Source organism: Dermacentor andersoni, chromosome 6 (genome assembly GCF_023375885.2).
Source record: "Dermacentor andersoni chromosome 6, qqDerAnde1_hic_scaffold, whole genome shotgun sequence".
Taxonomy (NCBI): domain Eukaryota; kingdom Metazoa; phylum Arthropoda; class Arachnida; order Ixodida; family Ixodidae; genus Dermacentor; species Dermacentor andersoni.
Genome location: NC_092819.1, coordinates 9467799 through 9492930, shown reverse-complemented (window position 1 = coordinate 9492930; position 25132 = coordinate 9467799). Strand labels below are relative to the sequence as shown.

The 25132-nt window shown below is 47.4% G+C and overlaps 1 protein-coding gene across 2 annotated transcripts in view; it reads left to right on the top strand.

Moving 5' to 3' along the window:
• LOC126521661 (structural maintenance of chromosomes flexible hinge domain-containing protein 1-like) overlaps nt 1-25132 on the top strand; it is a 383191-nt gene that overhangs the window by 6288 nt on the left and 351771 nt on the right. For both annotated transcript variants that reach the window (XM_055065801.2, XM_050170378.3), the window contains exons 4-6: nt 6875-6956; nt 8024-8106; nt 23398-23540. In XM_055065801.2, the coding sequence (XP_054921776.1) occupies nt 6875-6956; nt 8024-8106; nt 23398-23540 (308 nt within the window). The remainder of the gene's footprint in view (nt 1-6874; nt 6957-8023; nt 8107-23397; nt 23541-25132) is intronic.

Below are 25132 nucleotides of genomic sequence, written 5' to 3'. Positions count from 1 at the left end.
GACCGCGATGAGTTAAGTTGAAAGCGGACGCGAAAGCTTGTCATAATGGAACAGAAGACCACTATCTAAACACTGTCGCGTCAGGTGCTAAGTTGCATGTTGCACATGCCAAAGATTCTTTTGTTGTTTTATTCCAATTTCATTGCATGTGTGGCTGTGTAGCGCAGTTTTGTGGACCACAAAGCCATCATATTATTTCCATGTTTACAATTGTGCACCCCATTGGGCATGTATTGCATTAAATGGCAATAATGGATATAACGAAGTAACGGATATATAACGAAGTAATTTCGGCCCTCCCTTCAACTTCGTTATAATGAGGTTCAAGTGTATACATTGCACATGTGATCAAAGCCATCACCGACACACATTGGTGTAGCCAGGGGGGGTGGCAGTTTGGGGAGTTGATCCCCCACCCTGAAATTTTCGGATGACCTTCCCTTTCTTACGGAACAAAGTTTCGTGAAGGGGCCTTCAAAAGAACTACATGGGTGAAAGGGAAAGCTTGAATGTGAAAGCAAGGCGAGGGCTTTGGCTAGTGGCGGTACGAAGGGGAGGGGGTGTGTCATCGGGGCGGTCCTCTCTCCCATGCACAGAACATTGCGGCCCCACTCATGGAATGGCTCCACCTCATTCCACATTGTGTTAACCATAACTGCTGAGGGAGGATCAGTGCTTAAAATTATACAAAGAGATAAAGATGCGACGAGCGCATGCGTAAAACTTGGGGGCATTGCTGCTCCCACCAGGCCTTTGTGTCATCGGAGAGCTTCTCATTTCTGGTACTTGACCCAATCATCGAGCACGCTGCACAAAAGAAGAGCATTCCGAAAATATTGAGACTTGCCTGTGTAGGAAACTGATAATAAGCACCTGCCCCCTCCCCCTTTTCTTTCTTCATTTTATTTCTCTTGTCTTTGACTTTCATTATGTTAATGTACTTGAGAAGAGCTTGCTGTTAGGCTAGTTTGTACAGGCTGTTCAGAATGGAAACAGCAAAAAACAGGACACGAAAAAAAGGTCTAGAGAACGCTGATTTGCACACGGCTTCATATGTCAAGTACGGGGGTGCCGGGCCAGGGAAGCTAAGAAACCTAAGAAAATGCAGTTTTCGGAGGAAAACTGCATTTACCGACAGAACTACAATGCCTCCAGCGCGCCCTTGTAACATGATTTCTGTGTTCATTGAGGGTGTGCAAGTTGACGCTGTGGGGAGCACGCGCGCCCATCTTCCCCCGCGCCGTCGTGTCGAGAGCCGGCATAGACAGGGGAGAGGCGCACTATGCCCTCTCCCGATTCTCCCTCGCTCTCGCGACGCGCGCTCGCCCTTCCTCCCCGACTTCCGGGCAGGTAGCTGACGGGCGAGGAGGACATTCCCCTCGCCCAGGTAAAAAGGTACAAAACAGCGCGACCGGGGGAGACCCTCTCTCTTGGGACGCCAACACCTGGACCGCCTGGACGAAAGCACCTGCCACGTCCCATGAGTGATCTCGTTTGTCTGACCCACCCAGACAATGAGGCAAGCCTTTTACTACTATTACTGAGAGGATGTCCCTCTGCGAGTGTTCGCTATTGCTAATAGCAATAAACGTTATTACCGTTGACACCGCTGGTTGCCTTATTCGTTTGAACCCGGCGTAGCCGCGATTCCCGCGCTACGGGTTGGGAGTACCACGAAGCGACTGCGTGGGGCTAAATCCGGAGCTCGCCTTCAGCCCTAGCCGCACGCAGAGTGGAACCCCCACAACGCTTTGGTGGACACTGTTGCCACTTTATCTGATATGCATGCTGATTTGTGTAAGCGTCTAGGGAAAGTTACAACGCCTTATGATGGACCACTGCTGGTTGCAGCTCAAGGAGACTCTATCCGCCCTTCCGCGTTTTATACTGTGCGTGTAATGATCGATGGCATTATCCACCACATACAGTCTGTTGTGCTGTCGCCATGCTCCCTCCAGCTCATTTTAGGATGGGGTTTCCGTGTCTGCTTCTGCTGCTATCTGTTGTGGGCAACATGTCGTAGATATGACCGACACCTCGCTTGGCGATGAAAAGTACAAGCCACTTCGTCTGCTCGCTGCAGAAGATACCGGGCTACCTCCAGGCTGTCGGCAAATTCTGACCATCACGTCCGACGTCATCGACCATAGAGATGCGTTAGTATTGCCTTCTGCGCATTGTTTCACAAAGGGAATAGTCATTGTATCAGGCCTAGTTAGATTTGACAATGGAATGATTCTGCGCTTCTCGCTGCAAGGAACACGCACACGAGAAAATTCTCCTTCCTAAAGGTGCCACTTTGGCTTGCGTTGTTGATTCCGAGCCTCTCTGTGTCATTCCCCTGAAGGCAGCTCCCCCTGAAATCGCTTATGCTGCACATTCTCCCTCTACCTCAACTCTTGCAGCCGTAATCAGCCCCGACTTGACCCCTTCGCAGGCGCAACAGTTCCTTAGTTTGTTGAAGATGCATGAAACTTCATTCGACACCCATTCTTCGACATTGGGTCTGACTTCCGTCGCATTGCATTCAGACAGACTGCAGACCCATCGTATTTCGCCGGCCGTACCGGGTGTCTCTAGCCGAGCGCAAAATTATTGAGGAAAACGTCACCGACATGCTGCAGCATGAGATAATCCGGCCCTCTGCTAGCCCTTGGTCATCTCCCATCATTTTGGTCTGAAAGAAAGATGGCTCCGTGAGATTTTGTCGATTACCGTGCACTCAAGATTACCAGCAAAGATCTATACGCTATGCCTTGCATTGACGATGCCCTCAATTCTCTGCAAGGTGCCAAGTACTTCTCCAGCCTGGATCTGCATTCAGGTTACTGGCAAATTCCGATGCATGAAGACGACAAAGAAAAGACAGCATTTGCAACCCCATATGGCCTTTACGAGTACGTCATGCCCTTCGGCCTACTTAGTTCTGGTACTTACCTTCGGCCTACACAATCTACTTAGTTCTGGTGCTCCCTTCGTGTGGTCACCGGAATGTGAATCTGCCTTTGACCAGCTGAAGGGCGCCCTCACATCTGAACTTGTCCTGTGTCATTTCTATGAGACTGCACCCAAAATCTTGCACACGGACGCTAGCGGCCATGGAATTGGTGCTGTTCTCCTCCAGCTAGACATCTCTTTGCGTGAGAGAGTCGTTGCATATGCAAGCCGTGCACTCGCACCTGCAGAGAAGAACTATACCATCACCGAGCAGGAATGCCTAGCTGTCGTTTTGTCCGTCCAGAAGTTTCGCCCTTATCTCCACGGCCACCATTTTACCATCGTTACGGACCATCGCACATTATGTTGCCTCTCCGCGCTCAAGAACTTGTCAGGACATCTTGGCTGCTGGATTTTTCGTCTGCAAGAATATGACTTTGAGATCATCTACAAGTCTGGTAAGAAGCACCAAGACGCAGACGCTCTTTCTCGCTGCCCGCATCCTACGCACTAATCAATGATTCCGTAACCATCTCCAGGGACGCAATCCCTGACGTCTCTTCTTCGGCGATTTTGTCTTTTGCCACTCTTGACCATCTTACTTTGGACGACAAAGAATCTTTTTCGTCTCAACAACTCGCCCATTCGTACTGTCGACATGTTATAGACCGCCTTCATGGAGCTTCGCTCCTGCCTAACACCAGGCTCCGCAGACAGCTGACACAACGCAAGCTACAAAACTCCATGCTGTACTGCCATATCCATCATCCCGACGGACAATGCTGGGTGCCCGTACTGCCTCACTGCCTTCATGCTCGTGTCCTTCAGGCCTTTCAAGACGATTTGGCTGCTGGCCACCTTGGCATTGATCCAGGAAACTTACGACTGCATAAGAAGTCGCTTCTACTGGCCTGGCCTGTCAGCCTGGCCTGGCCTGCGCCATTTGTCAGCGTCGAAAGCGGCGAACATCAGCTCCTGCCGGGCAGCTACTACCGGTCTCGTGTCCTGCGGGACTGTTTGAGGTTGTTAACATTGATCTCTATGGGCCACTTCCCACGACTCTAGCCGGTAGTCGATGGATAGTTACAGCCGTCGACCACCTCACGCGCTATGCCGAAACGGCTTGTGTCAGTTCTGCATCTGCTTCTGATGTTGCTGCCTTCCTTCTTCAAGCCATAATCCTGTGTCACGGCGCCCCTCGTGTCCTGCTGAGTGACCGCGGAAAGAAATTTTTCAGAACTGGTAGGCGAAGTGCTCAGAGCCTCTGGCACAACCCACAAGACTACTTCAGGTTACCATCCTCAGAACAACGGCCTGACTGAGTGGTTTCATCGTATGCTCTCTGACATGATAGCCGCCTATATTCAACCAGATCACAGAAATTCAATTTCGCCATTCGTCACCTTTGCATATAACGCCGTTCAACGCACAGATGGTTATTTGCCATTCTACCTTGTTTATGGCCGTTCGTCCAATTCCTTTCTCGACGTTTCTTTCTTTTCTGCCCCTGTCAGTCCATCTCCATCTTCCTGTGAAGAATATGTTTCCTGCCTTGACCATTGTTGCCAATGTGCCTGCTTCAACACCGAAACCAGACAACAGGATCGCAAGGATCATTATGATGCATCTCATCGCATAGTTTTCTACCAGCCCGGCGATGAAGTGCTGCTATGGACACCACCTCACACTCCTGGGTTGTGTGAGAAGTTTCAGTCCCACTTTATTGGCCCGTACAAGGTCCTGGAAATGACTTCTGTTAATTATTGTGTGACCCCTGTTGTTCCCTCAACTGACCGTTGTTGCCGCTCTATCGAAGTGGTCCACGTTTCTCGTATGTAGCCCTTCACGCGGCGTTCCCTGTACCTTTAGGCTGCAACCAGGATGGCCGCTATCGCGCAGGGGAAATTAGTGTGGGCATTTATTGTGCACTTCATCATCTGTATATTATCATCATCATGTGTGTGCCCTCCTTCATCGTGCGGGTAGTCGCATCATCATAGCGGACTGTGCCGAGGGTCCTTTGCTGCGTCTGTCAGATCGGCCCTTACTCTGATGTCACAATAGCAATGTTTGGGGCCGCTGTGCTGTTCAACAACCCGGTGAACGTTAGAGTCTGACAGTGACTAACGGAAAAGAATTTTAAGAAGGGGTGTGGTGTGATGGATAAGAGGAGAGGAGCCGATGCACATAAACGGTGTCAGGGACGAAATTGGCAGATATTATGGGCATAGGGAGTGTGTCTTAACACTGCCCGATTCCTCAACACCAGACAGCCATGGCCAGTTGGCTAGCTGAGGCTCGGCTACCCCGTCATAACACGTGCTTGCTTGCTGCAGAGAGCATATCCTGACTAAACATCTTGGCAATCTGCAGAATAGACAGGTGTCGGGAGACACAACACTTTCAAATCTCGGAGCTACTGGCCCTTATTTCACTGCAAACTACGCATGCCGTAATTTTCACAAAGGCTTCTAAACATGAAGCAGCCCTGCTTCAGACTGTCTGCCCAATGAATTCCTGAGTGTGATCAAATAATGAGATGCGTCGCGTGTTGACTACAATACCATCATCACCAGTTACTTCCAAACATCTATTCAAACAAGTCGGACAGCAGGTCACTGAAAGTGAGTGAAACTTGCATCAGCATAATATGATACTATCGTATTTCTAGCGTAAAGCTTCGTTCTTGTATTTTTAAATGTAGAATAATATAGCATGCCGACAACGCCGGAAGCGTGATTAATAGGCGACTTGAAAAATAGTGCTTGCCGTCTTCTGTACGTAGCCGTGGCTGTGCCACTCAAACAATGGTTGTCTCCACTGCTACCTGAGCTGCAACAAGTCTGGCCTGCAAACAAGAAGACCCTTGATAGTGTGCTGTCTTGTTTTTGTTTGGCCCCATTTTTGGCGCTGTTCGTTTTTCCAAGTCATGTACCAGCTAGGTCATCGACATACGTTATATAAATGCATCAATTCCAAAACGAAATTTTAGATTTCATTAATATCATGAGGATAGCACAATCTGATGCGAAGTGGCTGCATGCTTTAGTAAACAAAATCTTTTGTCAGAAGTTAAGCAAAGTTGTTTTGGCAATGCAGAAATGAGTGTGTGTGTGTGTTATATTATGAAGCTCTGGAATAAGGTCGGTCCACTTACCAAAACTGTTGGGTAAATAAATGAAAGAGAACTACGAAGTTGTGCTTCTCATCTCTCTGTGTGCATATATATATGAGAGAGAGAGAGATGGGGGGGGGGAACGCACCTCGAAATTGCCAACCCAATTCTTTCTTTCCCTTTCGTTGAGCAGGCTAAGCAGTTACCAGCTTCACAAATGCTTGCATGAAGTTTGGGGGTTAGGTGCAGCAGATTGTATTCAGTGCATCAGGTATCGATCTGTGTGGGTTAGTTGGCTCACACCACCAGTATGTGGTAGGACATCACCTTTGATGGGTCATCGCCTATCATCGCGTAAAATGTGCATGAAATGGCAAGTCTCGGAGAGTGGACATTTTATATTTAGGTCTGTTGTCTGTAGGTGATGCAACAATCTGCTGAGCATGAGGTTGTGGGTTCGATTCCCAGCTGTGGCAACCGCATTTCTATTGGGACGAAATACAAAAGCATTTCTACACTACGTATTAGGTACCCTAGGTCTTAAAAGTTATTCCAGAGTCATGAGTCACATCGGCGTCTCTCATGTGGTAGTGTGGTTCTGGCATGTAAAACTCTATAATTGAATTCATTTAGTGACGGGGCAATCATCAGACCCTCAAGCTTCTTGCCAAACATGTCTGGTTTGGTGTTTCTGCTGTTTATCACTAGTGTCGTGTTCTGATACTTTCTAGTTTTGAACAGTTGTAGCACTTATTAAGAAGAAATGATGCGTATACTCTACTGTTGAAATCAAAAGAAAATTCTGATTTCGATTCCTTACAGGTGGAGTACCTGCCGCACTATGACACAATCATAAAATCGGGCATGTACGAGTACTATGCTTCTGAGGGCCATAATCCACTACGTGAGTTGAAACAATGCCCATTTGAGTAGCTGTAACATATTCCAAGATACATTTTTTTGCTTCATATTTGTGTGAGATTTTGTTTGTTTTTAAGTTTCGGAATTTATGTCGGAGAGTTCATCCTTGTTGTGCCATCACAGGCTTATGCTTTTTTCATATACAGTCAATTTCTGTTAAATCGACCTTGGCAGAAACGATGAAATTGATCAAATTATTTAGCAGGTCAAATTAAACAATATGCAGAAAAAACTCCATAACAAACCCTATTTATTCCCTTTGGTCCTATTATATGTGTCTGAAGTACAAAACCAATGTAGAAATTACTTTAATGCCCTCAAACAAAATAGAACATGCACTCAATTTTTTAGCACGAAAAATAAGCAAGGTCCTATTGTGTGTTGCACATTGGTGGCCGGTTTTCTAAAGTCAGCTTCGCCGCGATACATCTGTTTTACTGCAAAGCATACAATAGCCACAAAGGCGGTTTTGAGGTGTCAGATTGCATTGTGCAGGCAATTTCTGGCAGAATTTTTCTGGAAAAAAAAGGTCTACATTAATATTGGATAAATACAGCATAATCAAACATTGTGAGCTATGGTTATTGCTTGAAAATCCTCCATGGGCAGGCTGAAAATAGCCATTTTTGAAGGGAGATTGTTTCTTTGTCTGCGTAATGCATTCACTGCCCCTCGAGCTACACTTGTCACTGAAGTTGTTGCTGTCGGGGTCACCATAGGGTCAGGCTCATGCACGTTGACAGGTTAAATTCAAGTTATCCGGCAGAGGCCACTTTAAGGGCCGAAATAACGAAACTTTGGGCCCATTTAAATTAATAGCCACTGGCCGGGACCTTCAGTCGGGATCGAACTAACTGAATTTGAAATAACGGAAGTTTGCTGTATCTTTTGATTCCGATAAAAAAATACTATTTGTAAGGAACATGCTTGTTCTGTATGTTGTTTGTTGTTTTGTTATGCCTTTTTATTTTCCATTATAAACAAAACATCGACCAACAAAAGGCCACCTTGCACTTCTACTGATAGCTTTTGGCATGATTCTTTTTCTAGCATATGCATTTGCAGAGCTCATTGACAATTCCTTGGCAGCTACCAAGAATAATGCTGGCAGCCGGAAAATTGAGCTGAAACTGGTGAGTACTATGCTCTACTGTATTTACACGATTGTAGGTCGACCACTTCTTTAAAACTTGAAAATCTGAAGTTGGGGGGTCGACTTACAATCGAAACCAAAACATGGCACTACAAGCTACAACATAGTTCCAATTTTATGTTTGCTCTACGTCCCCACCCTTAGCTCTCCGTTACCCTGTGTGTTTGTTCACTTTTCGGAAGGGTTTTTCAACATTTTTGAGAGTTTTACCTCGCACACAGCACTCGTGGGGGTGTCGATAGTTCATGGAAGTGCCGCTGTTCCGTTTGCGGCGGCACCCTCAGAACAGTGGTGCTTGCAGGAAGTATTGATAGTTCATGGAAGAGCAGACACTGCTCACAGCTCGCATGTTTCTCTTTCCCGGTAGCTCTTTAGTTTCACGCGTTCGATTTGACTGCCGACCACGTGCTACTTCTGTGCTTCCTCAGTCATCATGAGTGTTCCGAGTGCACTAAACATTCAGTGCTCGTTCACAGCGGCGTTGAAGAGGGCTGCCATCCTTTACACTGAAGAAACAAATAACTGTGTAGCGGGCCGCAAGTTTGATGTTTCTTAATGGGTGGTGTGAGAGTGGCGACGGCAGCGAAGCAAAATTTTCACCTGTGATGGCAAACGAAGAGGTTTCCGCGGGCTGAAGTCGGGACGCGAAGCTTTCCAGAGCTGAAGGCCAAGCTTGCGGCGTACGTCGCCGAAATGCGTGATCGGTCCCTGCCAGCGACGTGCGACATGGTCATGAGACAAGCCTGGATCTTTGCCTTTTAAGGACCTGCTCCGCTGTGAGTACGAGCGGCTGGCGGCAGAAGACCGCGAACTTACGCCAACCGGACATGTCAGAAGAACCTCCCTGATGACTCTGTGTAGTTGGGTGCTTTCGGCGTGGACTTATGTATGTATGCAAATGCACTTATATAAGCAAATGCGGAATTTCGCTGGACGGCAACGTGCTGTGGGACCATAGCAATGACGATGGCAGCACTAGGGAGGAGTAGCAGTCCAGTGACCTTGCCAGCTACAAATAAATTTTCGTTATGGAATGTGCCCGCGGGGATGCTCTTATTTTTCTTTTCCCTGTCACACGCGATATGGTGGGGTCGACTTACATTCAAGTCGACTTATGATCGTGTAAATACGGTATCATTTCAGTCTCCTGTACGAACTGAAGCTTGCTATGCGAACGGCGCTCAAAATTTGTGCTGGTGCTTCTGGCAGAGCAGCCCGCATGGCTCCCGTTTTATGTTAATGCATTTTTCCTGTACTGAAGGGTTTAGAAGAATGGGAAAATTCTGCTAGATTTGCATATATTTATTGCATAATTATGACTTGTAAACATATGGACTGTAACACGGTTTCATGTATAATGTGTGATGGCAACTGTGGTCTCGCACAGCACGCACAGCTTTCCTTACTCATGCCTACATGACATGCACGCTCTGGTCTTGCGCTGATTGATCACCGCTGTTCTGCGTATGCTGAGCCTACATATAGGGTGCCTTGTCGGTGTTTGCTCCATACCCTGTACCGCTGCACCACTGCGGGCGTCTGCTATGCCACTCGAAGCCAGGAGAATGTGAGCGCACACATGCAGCAAGTGAGACCTTAGGCAAAGCTCTCTGGAAAGAAATTTATTAACTGTGGTTAGGATACAATGTAATAGTTAAATGTACAAACGAATTGGGGCCTGAATATTATACAAAATGAACGAAATGGTCCCTGGTGGCCACGAACGGTGCTTTCGGAAGAGAAAACAAAAAGCATTGTAGTGCGACTGCCTATCCTTTGGCCAGCAGCTGGCATCGTACACCCCCAAAGCAGAGGAAATGGTGAGCAAAACATCATAAAAGATGAGACATGGGCTGTTGCGGCGCTGGGTACTTGAGCCTCGACCTACCTTACTGCTGGGTAGCATAACGTTGTCGGCAGGCAGCAGGCGTCCCGAGACGATTTCTAGTGCGAAACTTGCACTGTTTATTCCATGGTTGGTGAAGGATATAAAAGAAGAGAAAAATAATCAAAATACATTGCGGGGCCGCTTTAATAGGCCCGCTAAAATCGTTGGCAGGATTTCGCTCACGTCAATGTCACGTGACATGTACTGAGTCCGTTCAGTGATAGGCGGCTGATCCCTCTCTCCTAGGCGAAGTTGCATATGGCTTGCCTCCGCAGGAGGCAACCTGTGGGTCCAATTTGGCTTGCGGAAAGGAGTCTCCCTTTGAGTCGCACAGTTCGCTGAAGGTGGCCTTCCCTCCTGTCACGCACACACACAAAGGGGCCCGTAATCACTGCGGGGCGCTCGCCAGACTGGCAACCACTTGAGACATCCATAGCAAATTAGGGATCCATTCTCCGTTTCAATTAGGCATGGTCTTTCGATCATCCTTTTTGCACAAGGCGTTACATGCCAACCGTAACAGGGCACAATTGAAAGGCATTGCTTCAGGACATCAAGGCTGAAAAAGAGAGTGTGCGCGCCAAGGTCGGGACTCCACCAAGTTGGAGTAACCACCGGCCGGTGGCCGACAAAGCCATGGTTGGCAAAGAGCATCATGTGCACGCCCTCTGATGCCGCAGTGTGATCTCCCTAGCACATGCCCCATGCATGAGTAAAGGCCCAAATCCTGTCAAAAACTTGGCCAATAAAAGCAGCCCTCTGACCCTCCTTTTCAGCAGGATGACAGCCGCGTGACAGTGTTTTACGACCCGCTGCTATCGTGCCGTAGCAGGGAGGCAATGTATACTGAGTTCTTGGAAACGCAATGGCATCGCGCAACTGTAAAGCAAGCGCCTGAACTCTCGTGCAACTCATGATGGTGTAATGTGCTGTGCGATATGACAGAGTGAGCTCCTAGTCCACAGCAAAGGGGCAAAAGATAGTTTACATCCAGTTGAGTGTAAAAGTTGACTGTTTATCAGGGAAAGTACTTTGTGGACATTCATGTGCAAGGTTTGAACAGTGCAAGTGAATGCACTTGAAGATTGTCAATTTGGACTCCTAGGGTCAGACAAGTTATTCAAATAAAACGAAGGTCAAACATGAGAGAACCCCTGCAAATATTGCACTCAAACATGTGCAGTGCAGTCGCTGACCGATAATTCATATTCTGTGGAGACTGACTGAAAGACCAAATTACTGAAATCTAACACGTCAAAATTGCCAGAAAATAAGTTATTCAGAAAAGCTGGAAAACCTGGAAGCATTGCTGCACAAACATAAGCTACGCACATAGCACACTGCTCCACGCACATAAGCATGCACGTGTGACCTGGTCAGTCGGCATTGCAGCCATTGTAATGGCCGTCGCTGCAGACAGGTGAAAGTAGGGTCTCCAAATGCACCAAATTTCCATTCCCTGCAGTTTAAACAGGTTGACTGGGCTCCAATAGCCATATGATCGTGGCGTTCTTCAGAACAGTCATTGTCTGGCAGTTCCCTCACTTTATCGCCATGCTCTTCAATGGAGACATTGAGGTTGCTGTTGGCACTGTTTCAAGCTGCTTGATAAATTCGTAATAACAGTCAAAGAAGTTGGCCAAGACCGTGTTGCAATTTAAGGGGGGAGGAGGGGATCAGAATTAACTTTTTTGTTTCTTGACAAAAAGGGCTGAAATTTGGCACACACACTGCACATTGCAATAAAGAGACAAATCTAACATTTCATTAGGATATCTGAATTAGTTTTTGTTTTATAAGAATTTATAAGTTCCGTGTTTGTGGAAAGCCTGGCACAGTAAAGAAACATGATAGGGAGCTGGGAATACTTTGCATGTTTGCCCAGATGTCTAATCTACATCAAGACAGTGTTCAATTTTTTTTTTAGTGCGTTAATAATTTTTTGCTCAACATAACATGCACATGACTGTGCTTCACTGCATGGAGTCATGTAGTAATTGTGAAATAATTAAATAATGGAAAGATAAAGAAACATTTCAAGACTGTCTTTAAGTACAGCACAGCTTGTGGATCACAGCAAAACAAACTGGACCAAAATTGGTCCAGCCATTGTTGTGCTACGCTTTCCACGAGCGAGGTGATTGACAAAAAAAATGCAATTGAGAAAACTGGCTGCAAAGTTTTAAAAGCACTGCAAATTTATTAAAAAGCACCAGGGCTATAATATTTTGAATCATTGCTGTCGGGCATCTTCTTACACCTTTTCTTCTTTGTTTGGTGGGCTTTGGATGCCTTCTTCAGGCGTCCTTTATCCTTTTCTTGCGCCGTCTGGAGTAGTGCATGACCACCATTTTCACTGCCAGACCGAGCCTGGTATCGCAGTGTACACCCACAGAACGCTGTTGGCACCTTGGGCACAGAGTTTTAGCGATGAAAGAGTTCATCGCGGAAACAGGCATAATAATGAACTCACAGTCACAAGGGGCCGAAATTTGTTCTTGGCATTGCTGCTTCTGCTCAGTCGCGGACACTGCGCGAAGGGAGTTACGAGTGTTTAGGTGTCGATTATCGCCACCTAAACAAGATCACGCGAAAAGACGTCTACCCACTAACACGCATCGATGACGCATTGGAGTGCTTGCACGGAGCTAAATACTTCTCGTCCATTGATCTTCGATCCGGCTACTGGCATGTTTCAGTTGATGAAATGGGCCGCGAGAAGACGGCCTTCATCACGCCGGATGGCTTATATCAATTCAAATCCATGCACTTTGGCCTATGCAATGCTCCTGTGACATTTGAACGTATGATGGACTCTCTTCTGCTGGGCTACAAATGGGCCACCTGTCTTTGTTACCTTGTTTTTTCTCCAACGTTCAGCAGCCACCTTACCCGAATCCCTACAATTTTTGAAGTCTTCCAAAAAGTCGGCCTTCAACTGAACTCCACGAAGTGTCAATTCCGGCACCGTTGTATCACCATGTTAGGAGACCTCGTTGACGCATCCGGTTTCCAACCAGATCCGGAGAAAGTTCGCGCCGTGCGCAGTTTCCCTGTGCCATGTTCTGCCTCTGACGTGCGCTGCTTCGTCGGCCTGTGTTCTTACTTTCGCCGTTTCGTCAAAAACTTCGCCGACCTTCCTCGGCTTTTGACATTTCTTCTAAAGAAGAGCACGCCATTCTCATGGGGCCTGGAGCAGGCTCACACGTTCGCCGCTCTCATCGGGTTTCTGACCACCCCTTCCGCACTTGCCCACTTTGATCCGTCTGCACCGGCCGAAGTCCACACTGACGCAAGCGGCAATGGCATTGGCGCTGTGCTTGCCCAACACCAGAATGGTACTGAGTGCATGATAACTTATGCCATCCGCCTGCTGTCACCTGCCGAGAGATATTACTCCAACACCGAGAAGGAGTGCTTGGCTTTAGTTTGGGCTGTCGCCAAGTTCCGTCCCTATTTGTACGGCCGCACGTTTTCAGTCGTCACAGACCACCACGCACTCTGCTGGCTGTCTTCCCTCTGGGACTCGACTGGACAGCATGGTCACTGGGCTTTGCGGCTCCAGGAATTTTCATTTAATGTCCATTACAAGACTGGACGCCTCCACAAGGACACTGACTGCCTCTCGCGTCACCCCGTGGATCCTCCCTAGCCTTTTGTGCATGATCCGGTGACCTGAGTGTTGGCTTTGACTGACATGGACCGACATGCGCGCTGAACAACAACGCGACGCATCCTTACAGTCCATCATCATCATCATCATCAGCCTGGTTACGCCCACTGCAGGGCAAAGGCCTCTCCCATACTTCTCCAACTGCCCCGGTCATGTACTAATTGTGGCCATGTTGACTCTCCAAACTTCCTTATCTCATCTGCCCACCTAACTTTCTGTCGCCCCCTGCTACGCTTCCCTTCCCTCGGAATCCAGTCCGTAACCCTTAATGACCATCGGTTATCTTCCCTCCTCATTACATGTCCTGCCCATGCCCATTTCTTTTTCTTGATTTCAACTAAGATGTCATTAACGCGCGTTTGTTCCCTCACCCAATCTGCTCTTTTCTTATCCTTAATGTTACACCTATCATTCTTCTTTCCATAGCTCGTTGCGTCGTCCTCAATTTAAGTAGAGCCCTTTTCGTAAGCCTCCAGGTTTCTGCCCCGTACGTGAGTACTGGTAAGACACATCTATTATACACTTTTCTCTTGAGGGATAATGGTAACCTGCTGTTCATGATCTTAGAATGCCTGCCAAACGCACCCCAGCCCATTCTTATTCTGATTATTTCACTCTCATGATCTGGATCAGCAGTCACTACCTGTCCTGAGTAGATGTATTCCCTTACCACTTCCAGTGCCTCGCTACCTATCGTAAACTGCTGTTCCCTTCCGAGACTGTTAAACATTACTTTAGTTTTTTGCAGATTAATTTTTAGTCCCACCCTTCTGCTCTGCCTCTCCAGGTCAGTGAGCATGCATTGCAGTTGGTCCCCTGAGTTACTAAGCAAGGCAATATCATCAGCGAAGCGCAAGTTACTAAGGTATTCTCCATTTACTCTTATCCCCAATTCTTCCCAATCCAGGTCTCTGAATACCTCCTGTAAACATGCTGTGAATAGCATTGGAGAGATCGTATCTCCCTGCCTGACGCCTTTCTTTATAGGGATTTTGTTGCTTTCTTTATGGAGGACTACGGTGGCTGTGGAGCCGCTATAGATATCTTTCAGTATTTTTACATACGGCTCGTCTACACCCTGATTCCGCAATGCCTCCATGACTGCTGAGGTTTCGACTGAATCCAACGCTTTCTCGTAATCAATGAAAGCTATATATGAAGGTTGGTTATATTCCGCACATTTCTCTATCACCTGATTGATAGTGTGAATATGATCTATTGTTGAGTAGCCTTTACGGAATCCTACCTGGTCCTTTGGTTGATGGAAGTCTAAGGTGTTCCTGATTCTATTTGCAATTACCTTAGTAAATACTTTGTAGGCAACGGACAGTAAGCTGATCGGTCTATAATTTTTCAAGTCTTTGGCGTCCCTTTTCTTATGGATTAGGATTATGTTAGCGTTCTTCCAAGATTCCGGTACGCTTGAGGTCATGAGGCATTGTGTATACAGGGTGGCCAGTTTTTCTAGAACAATCTTCCCACCGTCCTTCAACAAATCTGCTGTTACCTGATCCTCCCCAGCTGCCCTCCCCCTTTGCATAGCTCCCAAGGCTTTCTTTACTTCTTCCGGCGTTACTTGTGGGATTTCGAATTCCTCTAGGCTATTCTCTCTTCCATTATCATCGTGGGTTCCACTCGTACTGTATAAATCTCTATAGAACTCCTCAGCCACTTGAACTATCTCATCCATATTAGTTATGATATTGCCGGCTTTGTCTCTTAACGCATACATCTGATTCTTGCCAATGCCTAGTTTCTTCTTCTCTGCTTTTAGGCTTCCTCCGTTCCTGAGAGCTTGTTCAATTCTATCCATATTATACTTCCTTATGTCAGCTGTCTTCTGCTTGTTGATTAATTTCGAAAGTTCTGCCAGTTCTATTCTAGCTGTAGGGTTAGAGGCTTTCATACATTGGCGTTTCTTGATCAGATCTTTCGTCTCCTGCGATAGCTTACTGGTATCCTGTCTAACAGAGTTACCGCCGACTTCTATTGCACACTCCGCCGAGTTTAATGCAGACTTCTATTGCATCATCGCCGGAGTTTAATTTGGAAGCACCGACGGCACGTGCCGCATGCCGCAAGTACCGCCGCAATATCAACCCTGACGGCCCTGAGTTGCTCCTTGTCCTTCCTCGTCGATCTCGAACGACTTCACGATGCACCGATGGCGGGACACCTTGGAGTTTTGCATACATATGACCGCGTACGACGCCGGTTCTTCTGGCCGGGTCTCTACCGTTGTGTGTGTCGTTATGTCGCAACTTGCGAATTGTGTCAGCGCCGGAAAAAACCTCCCCTGCACCTGTTGAACGACTACACCCCATTGAAGTTCCCTCTCAACCGTTCTTTCACGTAAGCCTTGACCTGCTTGACCCTTTTCCGACAATAACTAGAGCGAACAAGTGTATCGCCGTTGCTACTGATTACGTGACATGCTACGCGATAACAAAGGCGTTGCCGACTAGTTGCGCAACTGACGTCGCCGATTTTCTCTTCCATGATGTCATTCTCTATCACGGTGCACTTCGACAGTTACTCACAGACCGCGGCCGCTCGTTCTCATCTCGAGTTGTGGACGACCTCCTTCGCTCTTGTGCCACTGAGCACAAGCTGTCCACCGCCCACAAATGAACTTTCTTACGGAACGTCTCAACCGAACAATCACAGAGATGCTTTCGATGTATGTCATCGATCGCGCTCACATTGCTCGTCAAGTTGCCCACTCTCGTTTATTAGCCTCGCAGCATATACGAAAAGGGCGTTACGACTGCTGCCATCGCGATGTTAAGTTTGCACCAGGTGCTTGGGTGCTCCTCTGGTCACCATATCGTCGGGTTGGCCTCTCCCAGAAGCTTCTCTCTCGCTAGACAGGGCCTCATGAAGTCGTACGCCAAGTTAACGACGTAAATTACGAGATTTCGCCGCTACACTTTGACGCATCCTCAAGTCAGACGCCTGTCGACGTCGTGCACATTTTGCGGCTTAAGCCATACTTGGCTCACAATTCTTCGCCTTCCATGCGCCGAGACAGCGCTTCGCCACCCGGGGGTCCTGTTACTGAAGGATGAAAGAAGACAGAGAAAGAAGATCGGGGACGCTGGTTGCTGCGTGTTGTTGGTGGTCAGCCATCTTAACTAATCTGACTGCTCCTGTATATATATTGTAAATATAGTTTTTCTATACATCATTCATCATTCATCATTTATTATTCCCTTAAGGGTCCCTTCGGGGACATTACATAAGGGGGGGAGACAGCGATAAAAAGTGCCATACATCAGCTCAAAAAAAGAAAAGAAAGAAAAATGCAAACAAAGGCAACAGAAAAATAAATAAGAAGCTTTAGAAAACATCAGGTATAAACAGAACAATGAAAATATATCAAACTGAGTAGCAATAAATTAAAAGAAAAGTGTACATGTAAATGTTAAACACGCTAAACATAAGTGGCAAAAAAGAAGAGAAGGAAAAAATAGGTGATGATACAAGCAAGTCAGATTGCTGGGAGAGGAAACGTCAGGAAAAGTGGCTATTTTGGGTTGAAATGGTCTGATAGTAACTGTCTAAATTTGGAGGGATTTGACTCTGAAACCACGGCTTCGGGAAGATTGTTCCATTCTTTTATGGCAATGGGGAGGAAGGATTTGTTAATGGCGTTGGAAGAACCATGCAAACAATGTATGCTAAGGGAGTTAAACAAAGTTCTCGCTCAGTGCAGGAAAGTTAAAGTAAATTTATGAAAAAGACAGAGCATTGCAAGTTTCCGGCGGAGTGCTAGGGGTTCGAGTCCGAGAGACAATTTCATGTCAGTAACGCTGTGCCAAGGTGAGTACTGGGAAGTTATGAAGTGGGCTGCCCGGTTCTGAATGGCTTCGAGCGACTGAATCAAGTAAACCTGGTGAGGGTTCCATATGGCTGAGGCATACTCCATTTTAGAGCGGACGTATGTTTCGTATGCTAGTTGCCTGATGGATGGAGGGGACATAGCTAGAGATCTTCAGATGAAACCAAATGTTCTGGAAGTGTTAGCACAAAGTTTCATGATATGGTCCACCCAAGTTAGCTTGTTAGTTATTTCGACTCCTAGGTACCTGTATGAGTTTGTTACTGATAACGCCGTGGAGTTCAGCGAGTATGGGAAAAGGGTAGTGGAACGTTTACATGAGATGTGCATGCATTTACATTTTAAAATATTAAGCTGCATAAGCCAGTCAGAACACTATTTCTGGATTTTGTTTAGCTCGTCTTGTAATGATTCCTGGTCGGTATTATCGGAGATGCGGCGATAAATGACACAATCGTCCGCAAAAAGACAGATGGATGATGAAATCCCAGATGGCAGGTCGTTGATGAAAATTAGGAAGAGAAGCGGAGCAAGAATGGAACCCTGGGGAACTCCAGAGATAACGTCAGTAGTTTTAGACGCATGACTGGAGATGACGGTGAACTGTGAGCGGTTAGTTAAAAAGCAGCGAATCCAGGATAAGATAAGAGGGTCAAGTGATAAGCATGCAAGTTTACACAATAGACGTTGGTGTTGGTGAGGAACGCGGTCAAATGCTTTTGAAAAATCTAAGTAAATGACGTCTGTTTGGAATGAAGAATCTAAATTAAGGTGAAGATTGGTTGTAAATTCGAAAAGTTGGGTTTCGCACGAGAAGCCTGCCCTGAAAACCATGCTGTTTGGGAAAGAAGAAAGAATTGTGATCGAGGTGATTCGCACTATGGGAGTAGAGTATATGTTCAAAGAGCTTGCATGAGATGCATGTTAATGAAATGGGACGGTAATTAGAGGGGTCAGCACGGTCGCCGCTCTTAAAAATTGGCACAACCTTGCTTGATTTCCAGTCATCCGGAATTTGACTGCTATTGAGGGACTGGGCGAAGATGAGTTGCAGGATTTGGCTTGCAGATTTGCAGGAAAATTCGCGGCGCTTGGCGATGAAACCTGCGTCAAGGGTGGGCGATAAACATGCACCTTCCGTTCAGCGTGCTAACTATTTTTTTTTAGGAGAACCCAAAGCACGCATTATTGATAAACTCCGGTAGTAATCGTCACGGAAATGGTTTGAGCACAACACTTGTTCTTGAGCGCTTGAAGTTGTTGCGCTTCACAGCAGCCTCCCACTTAGCTGAAAGCTTCTTGTCTTGCAGGAACTAATGGAACATCGAAACATCATCGCGGCCGCTGGTGTTCGTGCAAGCATAGGCTGCACAGAACGCCGGCATGATCGGCCTATAAGTTCAATTGATGCTGCGCACGTCAACTACCACTCCTATATACACACAAATAAAGGAATGTAGGGTCGAGCGAAGCAGATTAGGACGGCACGCACGCAGAAATAAGCCCGGTCAGGCACGGTCGCGGAGGCTGTGAAGGAGTGGAACACCAGTGTTGACGTCACTACGCTGCCGTTTCCGGTCTCCGCTCGCATCGTCAGCGTCAGCAGCAGCGCGCGGCGCGCGACGGGGGGCAAAGCTACAGCGCAATTTTAACCGACGATTGCGTCGCTCCTAAGTGAAAAATCCCCCCCAAAATTTTACCTTCATGGTTTATAAGGTTCCCGCATCCGTATATGAGCGTCTTATTGAATTCTACAGACTCTTCAGCTTCGCTTTAAGAAAGTGATTTAGCAAGATAGTCAATATGAGCTGTCCAGATCTTATCAGCTGTGGGGAGCACACGCGCCCATCTTCCCCCGCGCCGTCGCGTCGAGAGCCGGCATAGACGGGGGAGAGGCGCACTATGCCCTCTCCCGATTCTCCCTCGCTCTCGCGACGCGCACGCGCCCTTCCTCCGCGACTCGCGGGCAGGCAGCTGACGGGCGAGGAGGACATTCCCCTCGCCCAGCTAAAAAGGTACAAAACAGCGCGACCGGGGGAGACCCTCTCTCTCTGAGGCCGGACCCATAACCTGCCGGACTGGAGTACCTGCTGCTACCCGTGAGTGACCACGTTGCCTGACTATCCCGGGCAACGAGGCCAGACTATTTATTACTATTACGGAGAGGACGTCCCTCTGCGAGTGTTCGCTATTGCTAATAGCAATAAACGTTGTTACCGTTGACACCGCTGGTTGCCTTATTCGTCCGAACCCGGCGTAGCCGCGATTCCCGCGCTACGGGTTGGGAGTACCACGAAGCGACTGCGTGGGGCTAGATCCGGAGCTCGCCTTCAGCCCTAGCCGCACGCAGAGTGGAACCCCCACACAGCAGAAAAGATGATGCCTAGCGATTTATGCTTTGGTACAATCTTGATTGGAGTCTCGCCAAGATAACAGATCTGCTGGTAGAAGGGCGCGTTTGTGTCTACTGTCTACTGTCGGCCGAAAAGTGCACCATCGGTCCTCAAATAGGTTTTGGAGCAAGCCACGCACGCAGCAGGCAACCATCCTCTAATAGTGGGCGACTTCAATGCAGCCCACCCCCTCTGGGGTTATACGTACAGCAACCCCAGGGAAAACCTGCTTCACAAAGTTATTGAGGTTATAGATCTCACACGTGTCAACGATCCAAGGAATAGCACGAGGCTCGGCACAAGTGTTACAAGAGACACGAACCCTGACTTAACCCTCACCAGAACTATCCCCCAAGCTTGCTGGACCAATCTGGAGGAGTACCTATGCAGTGACCATGCGCTGCTAGCCACCACTCTCCATGGGCTCTAATATGAAACCAGGATAGGCATTGCTTGCCTCACGGAATCGACCAAGCTGTGGGAGATAAGAAAACAAAGAGCTACAAATGAACAGCCAACAGCTTCAGTCAATTAAGGACTGGATCATTCAGCTTCACCAGGATGTGAAGGCGCGCACCAAAATGCTTGAAACATCCACTACCACTTCGAGCATCGACGCTCACTTGCTCCACATGTGGGAAGCCCGCCGTAGCCTGCTGAAGCGTTAGAAAAGGGAAAGATTAAATCGCAAGCTCAAAAAGTGAATCGAACTACTCACACAAGAGGCTGCGGGATACGCTACCACGCTATGCTGAGAAAATTGGCTATCCCTCTGCGACAGCTTGAGAGGAAGACTGAGTACTTCCAAGACGTGGAAGTTATTGAGATATTTAATCAACCCGGCCAGCAGCAAAACAGAATCCCACCACAATATGGCCAGAGTAATCCACCAATTTCCAGGAAATGAGGCAGACCTCCTTTTGATTCTCAGAGCCCAGTAATTCCCCACACAGCTATCGGAGCCTCTGCCACCCTACGCCGGCACCCCAAACGGCACCCCAACATCTCGGGGATCCGGCATTGCCTATATGCTGATGACATTACCATCTGGTCGTCCACAGGGTCCATCGGGGCAATGGAGAGCCGCTTGCAGGAAGCAGCATACGTGGTGAGCGACCATGCAAAATCATGCCGCCTCAGCTGCGCCTCCCAAAAGTCAGAGCTACTCCTGGTCTCACCGCGAAAGAAGCACGCATCCGGCTTGCCCACTATCAACATACAACTGGAGGGACACACCATCATTCCGTCTCGGAGCGTAAAGATATTGGGAATAGTTTTCCAATCAGATCGCACCAACACAATATTAATTCACAAGCTTAAAAATAGAACAGCCCGAGTTACCAACATGATCTGGCCAATAATAACCAAGGCAAGAGGCATGGGGGAGGCGGACATGCTTTGGCTTGTAGCCTTCGTCATGTCTCGAATAACTTATGCCATTCCATACGCACTACTCAATGTGATGGAATTTAAGAAAATCAACACAATGATCAGAAAAGCATATAAGCAGGCGATGGGCCTGCTGATCAGTATGTCCACAGTATGCCTACTACGACTAGGAGTGCACAACACGACCGAGGAGCTGATCGAGGCACATTTATCCAGTCGGCGAACAAGGCTGGCGGTTACGGAAGCGAGGAGGTCCATCCTCTTACGCCTGGGGCTCTCTGCCCCTCTCAGCCGTCTACCACCTCACACTGTGAGCTTACCCCATGCCATCTGTAGCAACATCACCGTATGTCCTCTACCTCGCAACATGCACCGGGAGCACCGCGCACAGCGAAGGGGAGCCCGGGCCCTGGCCATACACAAGCAATACGGGACTTTACCCTCTACAGCCTACATGGATGTGGGGCCTTACCCCAGACGCGCAGCCACAACAGCCACCGCAGTCGTCAACAAAGAACATCGGACCAGCATTTCGCTCACACGATACAATCCCCTCCAAGCCAAGGAAGCGGCCATAGCCCTCGCGCTCTCCCAAACAGAGGTTGAAGTCATAGTGACCGACTCCCAACAGGAGTGCCGCAACTTTGCTAGCGGCAGAATTCATACCACTACGCTGCGGAACATCAATCAAAAGCCGCCAACGAGATCAGTCATGATCATCTGGGCGCCAGCTCATCAATGCATTCCTGGCAACGAGGTCGCCAGCTACGTGGCTCGAGATCTGACCCACCGAGCCGACGCCGAGGAATCTGAACCCGAGCGCATGCACCCTTTAATCTCGTACCAAGACATCACACAACACTACAAGCTGACCCGCAGAACATATGCACCCCCACACAAGTCACTACCTAGAGAGCAGGAGCGATTCCTCCAAGCTCTACAGGTTAATACATTGCCCCACCCAACCAGAAATCACCTCATAGCATCTACACAATTCTCTCCGCAATGCCGCTTCTGCGCAGAGCCCGGGTCCCTGTGACACATAGTAGGGGGTTGCAGAGCGGCACATTAAATCCGCCAAACCCTTACCACACCAACGAGCTTTGGGAGAGAGCCTTAACCAGCTCCGACCTCGAGGATCAGCAACGGCTGATTGCGAGGGCCCAGGGCGCGACCCGAGCTCAAGGCATTCTGGAATGAGGATGCCTCTCCAAAGCTTCATTTACCTAATAAAAATTTTCATTCTCTCTCTCTCTTTCTCTTGTGTTTGGCCCTAAATAAGATGGCTTTTGTTTTACAATCGTTGATTTTAAGAAAGTTTTTACTTGACCATTTACAAATATCTGAAAGTACCCCTTGAGCTTTCATGAAAACTTCATTTATCTCCCGGCCGGTTACGAACAGACTTCTGTCGTCAGTGTACATTACAATGGAAATGTCATTATTTACTTGAATAATAGCATTTGCGTAAGCAATAAAAAGAAGTGTCAAGATGTGACAAGATGTGTCAAGAGGCGGGGATGACAATGCATTAATGTTTACATGTTATGCTTGCAGTAAAACTTTGTGCATGGCTTCATGATGAGTCTATCTGAAGGGTATGCGAGGTTTATGTTTATTGGGACACCTTGCTCTAGTGAGGGATGTTCATTGATGTCATGTACTCCTGGTACCTGTGTGGCCAGTGTGCTTGGCAATGCCATGATGGGACAATATCACTGATAGATAAGCTTACTTCACATAAGCTATTGCACAAAAGGTAAATAATATTGAGCTAGATTGCTAGATCACAATTTTGTGAACATAAATAAGGCAATCTTATCGTCGGAGGGAGGCTTATTTACCAGGTAGCAAGTACCAATAAAGATGGGTGGCAACGTTAGTTATAACACAGTCACATCGGCCAGTTATTAAACACTGAAAGTGATGCTTTCAGAATAGCATATATGGTCTTTGTCTTGTACTATCTATCTATGTGGTGGTCTTGTCTATGTTTTCAACAAATATTATGTTGAAATGATGATTTCTCCCCTCGTTGTGACTGTACCTTGATGTGTAACGATGTGCTACTGCTTCTACTACCCTAGTACCTGGATGACAGCTCGCAACAGGAGAAGAGCACCATCCTTGTGTTGGACAATGGTTGTGGCATGACCTCCTGGCAGCTTAACAACTGGGCCATCTACCGACTGTCCAAATTCATTCGCAAGGACAAGGCACTGCAGCTTTCGTGAGTGGGATTACCCTCTTTCTGAACAGGGCTTTTACTGCTGCTAGCTTGCATTTGCAGCTCTTGAGCATTTTAGGCCTTTCTAAGATCGCCATGGAGCCCTTTTGTCATTGTGCACCAGATTCACATGCAGTACACAGAACAGAAATTATAAAATGGCTTATTGCTTGAGGATCTGTTCACTGAGACCTTTTGCTAGTTTGCATTAAAAAAAGGTTGCCTATAGTTGACAGCAGTGTTTCATTCTCAACCAAACATAGCACATAATGCGACTTCAGTCCTTCAACAGCATTGAATTTGTGCAATGAAAGCAGGAATACAGTCGAACCCACTTATAATGATACCGGTTTTAACAGTACATCAGGTATAACAATTGGCAGCCAATGAATCGTCAACTTTTGTGTTTGTTTTGTGGTGAAATACAGTAAAACCTTGTTATAACGAAACAGGATATCACGAACTAATGGATATAACGAAGCAATCGTGGCTCCCCTTGAAATTCCAATAGATGCTCATGTATTGTAAACCTTGTTTTAACGAAGCTAAAGTTTCCTCGCAATTGGTTTAACGAACTTTCTTTAGAGCGCAGCTCTTTGGCACCCGTTCATGCTTGGCCGAATACAAGTTCAAACAAGGTGACTCGTGTTGTTTCTTGAACGTCCGTACTATATGCGAAGGTGATGTACGGCAAAATTTCATCCCACAGCCTATGTTCAACGTCGACATACATTGAAAGCATGTCAGCTGGTGTTCTGTTGAGGCATTCAGTTAAACTGTTTGTCTGAGGGTGGTATGCCGTAGTTCTCCTATGATTAGTATGTGTCATTTGCAACAAGCATTTCATTAGGTCTGCAGTAAAGGCTGTTCCACAATCAGTAATAACAACTATGGGAGCGCCATGCCCGAGCACGATATTGTTGACAAAGAATTTTGCAACTTCGACAGCCGTTGCACTGTACAGGGAATCAGTTTCTGCGTAACGGGTCAGATATTCCGTGGCCACAACTATCCACTTTTTGCCTAAAGATGATGTTGGGAAGAGTCCAAGGGGTCCATACCGACTTGTTGGAATGGCATACCTGCCAACCCTCCCGATTCGCCCGGGAGACTCTCGATTTTTGACTTAACGTTCCGATTGTACGATCACTATCTTATATCTCCCGAAAAGTGCTCTCTGTTTGCGCAATAATGGTTTTTGCGAAACCAGCACCGTGGAATCTACAGCCGCATCGTAATTGTCAGCATCACCAGTAATGGCAGCACTAGCACCATTGGTATCATCGACTAAGCAGCTGACTACAGCGTCTGGTAAGCCGACCAAAGCCAGAGCCAATGTAGTTCTTGCATTTCATGCGTGCCTTCCTCCATGGTGCACCTTGTTGCTGCTGCTTTTGTGTATGATTAGTGTTGGCTAGGCTTTGTGTGCGGTGCACAGTGTAAAGTTAGAATTCTCGTGTGCTTGATGCCATGGCGCTACCAAAGACTGAAAAGGTATTTGCAGAAGTTAATGCGAACTTCTGAATTTCCGTGCTTTTTGACATCAAGAAAAGAACATTTTGCATATTGTGGAACGTTTAGATGCGACGTCAGTG